This window comes from Lepisosteus platostomus, chromosome 2, assembly GCF_059453375.1.
Source record: "Lepisosteus platostomus isolate fLepPlt1 chromosome 2, fLepPlt1.hap1, whole genome shotgun sequence".
Lineage (NCBI taxonomy): Eukaryota > Metazoa > Chordata > Actinopteri > Semionotiformes > Lepisosteidae > Lepisosteus > Lepisosteus platostomus.
Genome location: NC_142612.1, coordinates 12,320,128 through 12,333,571, shown reverse-complemented (window position 1 = coordinate 12,333,571; position 13,444 = coordinate 12,320,128). Strand labels below are relative to the sequence as shown.

The 13,444-nt window shown below is 36.8% G+C and overlaps 1 protein-coding gene across 4 annotated transcripts in view; it reads left to right on the top strand.

Annotated features, from left to right (window-relative positions):
- The window catches only part of oca2 (oculocutaneous albinism II), a 124,557-nt gene that overhangs the window by 84,891 nt on the left and 26,222 nt on the right, over positions 1 to 13,444 (top strand). For all 4 annotated transcript variants that reach the window (XM_088598337.1, XM_088598346.1, XM_088598321.1 and 1 more), the window contains 4 exons: positions 172 to 231; positions 2,306 to 2,410; positions 8,968 to 9,061; positions 12,551 to 12,644. In XM_088598337.1, the coding sequence (XP_088454463.1) occupies positions 172 to 231; positions 2,306 to 2,410; positions 8,968 to 9,061; positions 12,551 to 12,644 (353 nt within the window). The remainder of the gene's footprint in view (positions 1 to 171; positions 232 to 2,305; positions 2,411 to 8,967; positions 9,062 to 12,550; positions 12,645 to 13,444) is intronic.

Sequence of the window (13,444 nt, the reverse complement as noted above, 5' to 3'; positions counted from 1 at the left end):
TGTTAATGTGCTTTTTTAAAAGGAATAATAAATTATCCTCCATCAGTCCGAGAACTGCTTTAAGTTTTATGTTAGATTCAGTTTGGCAAGGATTTGCCACACGTCGATACTGAAACTACAGTGGGTGTGGAAAGGAACACAATGTTCATGTTTACCGTGAATTTCTTTTAGGCTCTGGCCCAACTCCAACTGATTGATTATATTGGACAGCAAACGGCTGTTTTGATAAAGGTAAGTGCACTATAATTACATTGCGGATGAAGCACATAGTTGATGATATTGTATTATACTTCTTTTGTATTAGAAATACTAAATGGTAACAAATGCTTATTATTTTAAGAAAAATATCAACTTGTCATTTGGAGATTATAGCCAGTCGTTATGTGGCCCATCTGTCTACTTTAGTTCTACTTTGCCACTTGTGCATATATCATAAATCGATTTCCTGCTAATCTGAGACAAAGGGTCATGACAAAGACAAAAGTGCTTGCTGTTTCCAACAGGAAACATGGGAAGGTGTTTGATGATTTCATTCTTCATGGCAAATCCAACTCCAGGAGGTTTACTTTCTTTAATTTTCCTCTCAAGAAGAAAGTATAATGACCTCCATATTAATGGAATCAGCCTTATCCATCTAGCTGGGTTTAACACAGTGGTGTTGCCAATGTCATATCTCTGGAGTTCTGGAGCATCAAACACAGTTTGGCTTATGTTTGTGACAGTGCAGGAGGGTCCTGGTGTTCCATTTTCCAAATTTTAATACTGTAGTGTTTTTTGACTGCAGAAATATGTTCCCTCTGGCACACTATGTTTAGCACACTTTATCTACCCTCTTCCCCAAATGCGAGAGCAGCGCAGATCTTAGAAAGTCCTGCTCATTCTTAGTTATCGCTGCTGGAAAGTACTTCTGCCTCAGCTCAAATGTTTTGTAACAGCAGCTAACATGCCAGAACATGATTTGTGGCCTCCAGAAAACACTACAGGGTGATCACTACAGCTGACCACCGAAGCACTTACAAACTGTGCTGTGGAAGGCAAATGTCTGAGAGTGACATCTTATCATTGAGAAACCTTTGCACACCATAATCCACACATGTCTTTTCAAAACACAACCTTTATCCAATGGAACAGAAATCAAGATGATCGGAGGCCTCATTCAGCTACAGTCATAATCTGCCAGAACAAAATGTGGAGATATTTCTGGTCGTACAGATATTTCTTGGTGACCAGAGCCCTGTTTGCTCAATATGCAGGATGCATAAATCCTAACAGCCCATAAGGCTTACCATCATGACTCTAGGTCTGAATGGACCTTTGGGTACTCACCCTACGTACTGTATGTATTTTACACTTTGATTTTGGCATTTTAAAAATAATTTTTAAATGCTTATCATTTGAATTTAGATCCAGATCCCTTTATGCTGCTCGTTGGTCCTGAACATATACTGTACATTTTTAGGAACATTATCAAACAGAAACCACATTTCTTTAGATCCAGCTACTAAGAGAACCTTTTGAAAATATAATACTGGATTCACATCTGCTTACTCATAAGCTGTTGCAGTTGTTGTTTTGTGTTATGTAGCGGCACAGTTTTCACTGTGCCATGGATAAGACACTGGAACCAGTTCAAACACTTTTGTGTCTTTATAATACAGGCACTTTGGAACCAGCAGATTTCTAATGGAATTACAGTATAGTCAGATTGATATGTTAGGTTTCATTTGGGTGGGAAGATTTTGCTCGGTTTAACAACATATGACATCCTGAGCACAGCTCTGACTTTTCTTTATAGAAACTAAAGTGAAAACATAATGAAAGAGGATATGGAAGATCCGTTTTTTTTTCTAGTGTAACAGTAGTGTAACAGAAAAGATCTGAAGCATTAAAAAATCCTAGGATTCTGCAATAATACCATGCTTCACTGCATCACAGTGCTTTGTGAAGAAGGACATAGCCTGATACATTGCATGGGTCTAAGACTTGAAACATATTAGTTGTGGTTCATATATATAACAGGGCAATATCTTCCCTTACAGGATTGTCAACGATTTAGGCGTTTTCATCTCACTGAATATATCCTGGTAACAGAAGTCCAAATTGAGAACATAACAGGACTTATTTAGTTTGGCCTTCGGGTATTTGCACATATTTTGTGTGTATTGCAAGCTACTGTATGTGGTGCAGTGAAAATAACAACAACAAAAAAACAACAAACAGAAAATAATTTATCTGGAATGAATTGCACACATTTGAAATACTGTAATAACATCATCTTTTTTTTCCACGATTTTTATTAACCCAGGCTGTACCCGAGGATCACCGCCTGGCAATCGCTGTTATTTTGGTGATTTGGGTTTCTGCTCTGGTGTCATCTCTCATTGATAACATCCCTTTCACCGCCACGATGGTGAGCAGCTGATATACACGACCGTGAGGTGCAGTTTGTGTGAATGCATGCATGTAATACTATCGACATAGTGACAAAACCTGAGAAAATCTCCCAGATAATAACTACTGAGAAACAGATGTCCCCACAAAACATATGTATATATATATCACAAATGGCAATTTCTTACAAATCTAAAAATGGTAATATATTTGTTATGTGTGTATTTTTACTCCAAGTGGATTTTCATTCAAGTGGTGTTTGGAACAGTAAAAAAAAAAACAGAATGAGCATCAATGGGAATTACTCACAAAAATAGGACCGCAAATGTGTGTGTATATCCCTCAATGTGGGAAATCAATCTGCAGAAATAGCCGCACAAAAATAGTAAACATTGACAAGCAGACATTGTGAGCATTTTTTTTACGAAGCAAATATCTAGCTTCGAATATAATATAATTACATTTAAACAGTTGTGCACTTACTGCAATAGTTTGTAAGACATCTGTCTTTTCCCATTGATTTCTCGAATTTTGTGAATCTGTTGTTATGTGCTTTTTACAAATGAGTAGTTGCTGTTTGTATATCCTGTTGCTATGCTTAGTAGCTAAAAAAGATATACGAACAATAACGGAGTCACTGAGATCACAGGCACTAAGTAGGAACATAAATGATATGGAAAAAGCAGACACTATAAAATACTCTTATGAAGTTGTGTGTGGACATAAAAATAAATCATTATATATGCGCTGTACAATGGCTGACCCTGTGCTCTGACACCAAGCTTCTCTCCCTGTCTGTGTGTCTGTGTCTCATGGAGAGCAAGCTGGGGTATGCGAAAAAAGACTAATTTCTAATGCAAGAAATTGTATGGGGCTAATAAAGCAACATTATCATTATTATTATCATTATTTTTATATCTATTTTTTAACACAAAGGTTTTTAACTTGTCTGGTAAATCAGGGAGTGGACAGACTTCAAGTGTCTAACTTCATTTTTGTGTGTTGAACTCCAGACAAGTCAGAAATGTTTCTCTCATAACAAATACAGTGAGTACTAGAACCAATAGCACTTGTTTTTAATGTAGTACTATTCATCGAATAGTTTATTGATATTTTGACCTTTATTTGGTGTTTTTGGTATTTTGTAGGATACCTGATACCAAATTTAAAATATTCTGATAAAATACAGAAGTCTTGAGTGCTTTTTAAAAAATCAGAATAAGCATTAACTCATGGGAAAAATATTGACTTTGAGGAGACAGCAGTGTGTTCCTACAGAAAGTTGCACTGGGCTGATTCCTCAAAAGCTTCAAGATATAGTAAATGTGGTGGTACAGAGTTTTTTAGAGCAAGGCGATACAAAAGAAAGGTACTTGTAGAACACAATCATTCACTGTTTATTCTGTTTATTGTATTAACTGCTGCTTGTAATTAAGTACCTTTTAATTAGTTTAATGGATTATATGGATGTTCATAGCCTTCAGAAAAAAAACAACGCTAACACTAAATTAGTCGAAAATACTTTGATTACAGAGCCCATTGAAATTAAAAAGTGCTATTGACTCGGGTTACTGTTCTTTTTAATTGATACAAAAGAGCAAAACAAAAGATACCTCACATTTCCAGCAAGGGATATAAAGAAAATGAACAACATATCAATGAGAAGAAAAAAATTCAGTTAACAACTCCCTTGACTTTTAGTTCAATTAGATTCACAGGCTTGTGAACACTGAATTTCAGTACTTGCCACCTGTGTTTTGCAGCTACAAATAAGGCAAAACAGTACAGTGAGTAGTGTGAGCAGGACATGAAGAGCAGCTAATTTTTCATGATTCGCAGATTTCAGATTATTCCCAATAAAAAGCAAGTTGCATTGTTTTAGATTTCCTGTAGCTGGCAAGTGTGCAGGGTTTTATCAGTGAACTAATTTCATAATATTGGTAAGATAACTTAACTATCCTCTTACTGTGGCCTCACAGCTCCTTCAGAGTCAGGATCACATCTGACTAGGTTAACTAGTACCTGTACAGTAAATGGACATTGTTTGTGGTGTGTGTTATGTGTGCACGCACTCTGCTATGGAAGTGCTATCCTGTCCAGGATGTAGCCCGGCCTTGCACCATGTACTATCACAAATAAACTCCGGGGTGTCCAGATCCTTACCAGGAATCATTTTTAAAAACTATAAAAAATTTCAGATATGAATTATCCCCCACCCTCATTGACTCTCTAACTATACCACTACCACTTCCCTGATAGGCATTTCCTGAAGTTCGCCAGCACCACAGAAAGAAGCTACAGTAATTAGGTCTAAGGAAAGTTGCAGATACTGTTCTAAACAGTGTTTCTGAACCTCTTTTGTACCATGAATCACCAATGTCCTCCTGATTTGGGGACTGCCGGGGCTTAAAACAATGAAAGTAAAAATATGGAATTCATCCATTCCAGCTATGCCTCACTGTCTCTGTCTGTGTGGTCTGCGGGACTGGTCAGGATTGCTCTAGGGACTGGTGCCGGTGCACAGCAGCTTTTCAAGTTAAATAGCCATGTATGCCTTACTCAATAATTAGCATATTTTGCATTGGTAATTAATTATAATAATAATAATCACTGCTATCATAATCATTATTATTGCTTTTAACATTGAAATACTCCCCTACTCTCCATATTCTCCTTATATTAAAAAATGCAATCGTAACTCCTATAACTTAACATGTTTAAATGTTTAAATATTTAAAGTTTAATTTTGGGTGTTTGGGGACAGAAAGTCTTGATCCTCGGTTTTTTATCACAGCCCCCTCCACACACACACTTATACTTCCAAGCACTGTTATGATAATCTGGTGCAAAATCATTTTGATAATGCCTTTCTCTGCAAACTTCTGAAATTACATTCCCTTTCAAACCATCTTTTGCAAGCATATGGACTGTACATAATATGATACAACAATATAACCAGAGACACATTTACAGTGCAAACTGTGGTCATGCAGTCTGTGTTATCGGAAATTTGCAGCTATGAAATGTGACATGCTCTAAATCAGATATAAAGTATCACATTCTGAACAAATAATGGTTCATTTGTAATCAGGCTGCCATGAAAGATTATAAAGCATAAGTGCTGTGTTTCTCGCACGCTGTTTGTGCTTCCATAAACTACAGTGAATTATGTGCTTGACAGTGAGAAATAACTTTAGAAAAAATTATCACAATCTTTCATTTAATGAGCTCAGACCAAATTCCATTGACAAGGCAAGCCAGGAGTAGTACGTACAGTAGTTATAGTTCAGGTGGGTAGCTGTGTCAGCATGCGTAGGCTGCAAAGGAACAAATAATAGGTTTATTCCATGCTGAAAAGAGAAGAAAGGAAACACAATGTTTTGACTGTGGAGCTTTCACCGGGTGTGGAACACGAAGAAGGCTCCACAGCTGAAATGTTGTTTCCTTGCTTCTCTTTTCAGCATGGAATAAACCTATTATTCATTCTCGTACAGAATTCACTCTACGCCTTCTACCTTTCATTCAGAAAATGACTGCATTTAATGAAACGTATTTTAACGTTTGAAGAAAAAGAAAGAGATTCCTACTGGTGCCCCATCCAGGGTATATCCTACTAGATAGGCTCCAGATCACCTGCCCCCCTTTATTGAATATAGTCATGATCTAACATAACATCACTTTTATTAGCCCTATACAATTTCTTGCATTAGGAATTCATCTTTCCACATACCCCAGCTTGCTCTCTATGAGACACAGACAGGGAGAGAGAAGCTTGGGGTCAGAGCACAGGGTCAGCCATTGTACAGCACCCCTGCAGCAGTTGGGGTTAAGGGCCTTGCTCAGGGGCCCAGTGGAGTAGGATTCCTCTGCCAGCTGTGGGACTTGAACTGGTAACCTTCCAGCCACAGGTGCAGATCCTTAGCCACAGAGCCACCTCTCCGCCCCAGAGCTATCGCTCCGCTTATGTGAGATACCCAGAGAAAAAGGGTGACTTACCAGTATAATAAGTACTTCCAATAGACTAGGTATGAACAATACTGACAAAATGGCAAGAATATTCACCGTGCCTGCATGACTGAAGCACTGATTGTGAATAAGCTTGTCATTCCCCTACATTCCTTGCCCATTTCACTATGGCTTTGACATGTCTGTCGGTTGTTGGTGTAGCATTGTGAAGACAGTTAAGTCAGTGTTATACAAACTACATTATGCCCCCTGGACAGTAGGTGAAGCATGACCCATACCTTTAGGTGAACCATTCTTATACCTATGTTATCTGTAGCGCTTTTGTTAGTATGTGTCAAGCCTCCCAATTTATCCTTGTCAGCATGAAGGATTACTAAAGATGTGTATAACCACTTATATGTCTAAAGTGACATTTAATTTAGAAAACACCAAAAGATGGAATAAACCTCTTCTCTCCCATTCACAGTTTTATATTTCACCATCTCTACCACAAATCAATTATATGGAAAGTTTTTTTTAAATAAAATTACGTCACTATAAAGGCACTGATTAATACACCTTCAAAAAGGTGAGCACATTTAAGTGAAAAGTCATTTGTTCTACTAGATGTTAAAAACCTGGGAAATCAAAGGGTCCTTTGTGAAATAGGTGCATCATAGCTGTACAGGATCTGTCCATTCGTTCAGTTTTGCTTTTAGTAAAAGGAAGAGCCAGCTGTGCAATCCAAGCCATTGTAGGGATGCAGGCAGTAGTTTTATTTCCACCCATTTCAGTTGCTTCTTTCAATTGTACAGTAGTCTTCAAGTTTTGGACGTTTCTTTGTTTCAAATAAAGCCCGATTTATCTCAGGCTGTCAGTATTACAGAGTTCTATCCAGAACTCTATAGAGCTGAAGGTCTTTAGTGCTTCTATAGCTTCTCTTTGGATAGATACAGTAACTTGAAGTCAAGGAATGACTTTGTTTTTTATTTAAATTATATTATCATTCACAATGGATTTAGGACTATACATTGCAAGGAGTGACCGCACAAGAATTTGAAACAGTACAGTGTATGCAAAACACGGAACTTTCACCATTTTTATATTCCCTAATAAAGATTGTATAATACCACACATATTGTATACTGTAGAAGATGTTTAGTATTCAGTTAATGCACAGAACTTAAAGGAATCCCAGATAATTAATGCAATGTGGATGGTGAAGAGAGGGGCAATTTGTTTTACAGCTGCAAACAAAACGCATACAGTATACAGTACATGCACAAGAGAACCATTTGTTAAAGGGGAGCTGCAGTCCCAATTTGTCAGACTGGTTATTATGTCTCTGTAAGAAAATAAATTAATTGACCGTATCGCACAACTTGACAAATTCTGAATTAAGCACAAAATCATGAACTTTGTAAAAATACTGGATAATTCCCATGTTGTTGAAAACCCCACAGGCGGGAGCAAGAGTTCACATGAACTCACGATTCACAAAATCAAACCTCGCATCCCCACGAATTGCGACATGAAAGGACCTTCCCGCTCACTAGCCACTGCAATGACTAATGTAATGTGACGTGCGAGCGAACGAGGACAGCTTGTGCAGCAGACATTTCACAGCAGTAATGTTCCAACGTGGTCTGCATGCAGAGTTAACGAGCAAGTTAGATTTGTCAGAAACACCATCTCGAAGTCGAGAGCAATATTTCTATTGGATTAAAAATGATGAATTCATAAGCCTGCTTGTTTATATTGTAATAGGGCTGCTTCACCTCAGTGGAAGTTTTGTTGCCTCATTCTGAATTGCAGAATGTAGCACTGCGCACACCGGGAAATTTCATCTATTTTGTGATGTAAATTGGAGGTTTTACAGGTTACGATGTAAATTTTACTTTCAATGTGGTTTGAAATGGGCTAATCAATGTAGTTTCTTTCTAATCCCAAAATATAAAAATAGAATTGCAGTTCCACTTTAAGCAAGGTTATTGCCACCGATACAGTATAAATGACAACTTAAACCTATTTGTTTTTTAATTGGGAAATCTGTATCTGTGTTAACATTTGGAATTCTTTAAACAAAGTGTGAAAGGTCCTCTAGAATAGAATATGCTTTATACAAAACCCAACTTTCTGGCAGTTTTACAATACACCCCGATTTGTTATTTCTCCTCAGATTTAGATTGCCAAACCAGAAAATCAGGGTAAAAGTAAAAAAAAAGTTTTTTTTAAAAAGGATTCAATAAAAGACTGAAAAAACATGACCAGCATTTGTTATCAATTATTATTCTTGATTATGAATTATCAACCTTAAAATGTTTTAGCTTCCTTAAGAAAAAAGGACACTGTTACCCTTTCTTGAAAAAAGAATCAATGTTCCGCTCAAAATAGAATAAATGTATTATTGCAGGTAACCATGCTGGCCATGATGCATTTAAGGTTTTCCCCAATTCATATATTATTTGATCTCTTTGGAATGTTTCAGATTCAAAATCAGATTTCTGTAACACTGGTTTTGTAAACTGCATCTAACAAAGAAAGAAATGTTTTTTTTTTATGTGGCATATTGTTGTGAGCCGTTTATCAATCCATTGAAGATATTCACAGTTATTTCATTTTTCTGTTCAGATACCAGTGCTCCTTAATCTTAGTCAAGATGCTGATGTGAACTTGCCAGTGAAGCCTCTCATTTTTGCACTAGCAATGGGGGCTTGCCTTGGAGGTAAGTGACACTGTGATTCTGATTCTATTTGTGATGCAACAACTGTGTTGTTGAGTTGCCTACATGTGTAACATCATACTCTAAGGATAATAACTCTAGATATACAGTATTATTTGTCGAGCTTCTAGTATGAATTTGCATATACTGTAAGTAAGCCTGCCAAAAGAGCATTTGAGCTCTGATGCATTGCTCTTGCATTTGTCCCCACCTGCATTGCTCATTCAAATGAAATATGTGTGCAGCCAATTTCTAACAACACCAGTGTTCTATAAATGGGATTTCATATGACCTTTTTTAAGAAATTAGTTGTAAGACGTCATGGTGGCACTGTCATTAGGGTGTACACAAAGTGTATTCAGCATTGCACCCATTGGTTGCTGAGAAGATAGGCTCTGGTTCAACTGTGGCCCTATATTAGAAGAAGAGATTCGAAAATGGATGGATGTATTAGTTTTGTTTCATTAATGTTAATGTGTTTTTAATTACTATATACAGTATACTTTGCAAGGTGATCCTGCCTGTGAAAATGATTCGCATCTAAATGTCTTGAATTTCATATAATCCAAGTAAAGAAATAGAAATTATCTATGGCATTTGGGATTTGTCAATTTTATTAATTCACTGATCAGAGTCTCTCAGATAAGAGGTTTGTATTGAAGTGCTGTCAGAGAAACACGGCAACCCAACAGCTGGAAAATGACAGGCTCTTAGGAACCAAAATAAAACATGTTGTTTATTTCAAGCCTATTGTTAAAAATCCATATTGTAAAACCGTTTTTTCAATTATCTGAGTTGTACTACGTGATGTTTTTTTCTGGTGTGAAATGTACAGTCCAGTACGTGAGATAGAAACGGAATGCAAACAATGAGAAACACTATTTGCACTAAGGCCAGACTAAAGTAGAAGATCCGCAAATCATCTTTTCAGAACATTTCTCTTTAATTAAAAAATAAGACTAATTTCAATGATGTTAACACCCACTTAGTAGCCTTGTCTAACTTAAATACAGTAAGTTAGCCCACAGGGATCAATGTGTCCATTTGATATTGTTCCTATTTTCTTTTGTACTGTTTTCACTTTTATCACTCATTTTTCCTTAGTCCCTCTCCAGCTTCTGACATTGTAAAGATGATTAATGAGGTCCTTGCAAAAAAGTAACTAAGGGACTGTCCAAAAAAATGGTAAAAATACCAAAACACAAAAAAGAGGTGAATGAATTGAAACTTCTTGAATGTTTTCTGATTAAGGTTTTTTTCAACCCTCCAAAATAATATAAACTCTTTTCATATTTTGTCATTCTCAGCGATCACAGTGAACCTTTTCTGATTCGAGAAAAGCTAGGTGCTCTTTATGTAAAATGACAAAAGACTGACACATTCCCAAATGTGTCCAATTAAACATTCATTTTATGAGACCAAGACGTGGTATATTAAAGAGTTTGAAAGTTATAAAATTGGAATTTTTCCTAGATTAATTAATGACTGAAGGGTGCATTTTTTTTGAGACATTACTACAAAAAAAGAAGCAGGTTGAACTCTTGTCCCTGGTGCGAACACTGCTGTTGTATGCTTTACGAAGGTATTTATCCCTTCTTGCTCCAGTTCATCCAGTTGGATATACTGTAGTGCTGTACTGTATATAACCCTGCAATAGATGAGCATCTCATCCAGGATGGAGCCATATACTCTCAGTCCTTCTATACTACTAAAACCAGAGTAGCTGACTAGATGATAAGTCTGTAGGTTAGTATTTTTTATTTATCTCTTAAGAAGGGATAAATGACTTGCAGCATGACTTTGTGTTAAGGATGGAAGTTAGGTACGACTTTCTATACTTACCTCAGCGGGAACCTTAGCTTTCTCATTACCCTCCCTCATAATACAGTTTGACAATTCTCTACCAGATATTGAAGCAATAGTTGATAACAGTGGGTAATAATTATTGTTCCACTTAAGGAAATTAGGGTGGCAATAGCATTTTAACAGTATGGTGTATTTGCAGTATGGTGCCATAGTGGTTAGCACTGCCGCCTCACTGTCCTGGGTTCAATAACTGTGGTGTAATCTGTGTACAGCATGTCTTCTCCATGTTTGTGTGGAGTTCCTCTGGGTGATCTGGTTTCCCCCCACAGTTCAGAGACATATTGGAAGGTTAACTGGCTTCTGGAAAAACTCATCCTGGTGTGAGTGTGTGCGTGTTTGTGCCCTGTGATGGACTAATGTCCTGTCCAGGTTGTATCCTGTTTTCTCCCCTGCAACCCTGTATTGATTAAAGCAGTATGAAAATGGAGGGATGGGTATGTGCAGTATTCGGTGTCTAAAAAATAAGCAGATATCCTAAATGATAGGGATGATAGGGTAGAGGTGTGTGGTAGCATATTGGTATCTGTGTAGGCAGAAAAAAAACTTATTGTTACAATTTAGCCTAATCACTACACTCTGACAGCTTCTTATCGATTGAGGACATGATTGTCATTGCTGATTGTGTTTCTTTCCCTACCGCAGCTTCTTCTGCGGGGCATACTGGAGAATGACATCTGTTTAGCAGAAATGATATTGAGTTATGTTGCCTGCAGGCATCCACCTGGCTAGGCTTTTAGGTTCAAAAGTTGACAGAATTCTTTTTAACCAGAAAACCTCATAAGACTGTGTTATGAGCAATTCTGTTGGCATGAAGGGCAATTATTACTGAATGAAAACCTGTGTAAACTGACATTATGAGTATTGCTGCTTTCAATAAATGGGTGCACACTGAGAATTGCTTTTCAGACTTCCAGTGGTGGCCTGAAGTGCTTGTGCTCTGATTAATTTGGTCTTCCTGTAATTTAGGTCTTTTTGCAATTGAAATTCTGCAATTAAGAAAGCTTTTTCTGATGCATTCACATTAGGCAAGAATTCTCCATATAATTTAAGACATACAATTTGTCTTAATACAAAAGATTACATAAAACTGAAAGGGCTCTGGTGTAAGGTGTTATTTTCTCGGGTGGCTTTGCAATCGGAACTGATCTTTGAATAACTTCAGCTATTTTCTCTCTAACAATTTTATATTGCACCTCATTAGGCCTAAATGCACAAAAAGAGTGATTGCTCTTTTTAAAAAATTTGATTAGCAATCAGTACAACTGAAGTGATTCTGCTGAAGTGTTTACTGGCCATTAATATTTGCAATTCTGACAGCAAAAAAAAGGCATTCCATATTTCCTTATGGTTAACTGGAAATGTTTAATGGTTACAAGATCATTTGACTTTATTTTGGGATGGAATCATATCTAAAAAGTATGAACTCTCTGATATAATTTTATTATGCAGAATTGTGTAATGTTATCTACAAATTTATTATACATGTTTACATGTGTTAAAAATGCATCAAACAAGGCTTGCCAAAATTGAAATTATGTAGCAGCTACATGTAAAATGATTGCTTTTTATCATTTTTGCTAACTTAAGTTGACGGTAATGTTCAATGAAGTGTGTTTTTTTTTTCAGGAAATGGTACACTAATTGGGGCCTCTGCAAATGTGGTGTGTGCTGGAATTGCTGAGCAACACGGTTATGGATTTTCCTTCATGGAGTTCTTTAGGTAAATACTGTGCTAACTTTAAGCAACACCTCAGTTTTACATGTTGCTCTACCTGTTTATCCCTTTCGGCAACTGGTTAGTTTCAACAGGGACATCCGTTAATCGCTAGTCAGACAGTCATTGCAATGTATTTACAGTTCAGTGGGATCTCAGTGATTAAGACATGATTTGCGTCTTGTCTGTATGTAATAGATAATCTGCCAATATACACTTAAGGAAAGAATTCAGTGTCGGTGAGCCTTATTCTAAATTTTGCTCCTCATAAATATACCTACTGCATAAAACAAAACGGTTCCATGGACATTTTTTATGTTAGATGCCTCACTTACTCTTCCAATTATTCACTCTGCAGTGGTGTAGGCATTTCATTTTCTCCATGAAATAAAGCAAATTGAAGTACTGTACAGTATATATCAAATGAAATGCTGAGTTAAAAAAAATCTTAGGGCTTCATTTTAGAGAAGCCAGTTGACCTAATTGACAAATACCTTCAGACCTTACATTTCTGGTGAGGAATGTTAGACTTTGAATTCTGAAAAGACTTACGGAATTGTTCCTGACATGGTACTTGGTTCCAGTGGTCTGTATAATTGAAATTAAGTACCTATCTTGTGACTTAAATTGCATGAAAATAAACCCATTATGTTGAAGCAGTGCAGTTTTTGACACAACTATCGATTTTCAGAAAATGCTTTGTACTGCTTAGACATACAGTACAGCCCTTGTGTAAAAGAATACTCATCTCTTACTAAGAGCAGCCAAGATATTGCCCTCTTTTCTCAATGGGATTTTGGTATAAT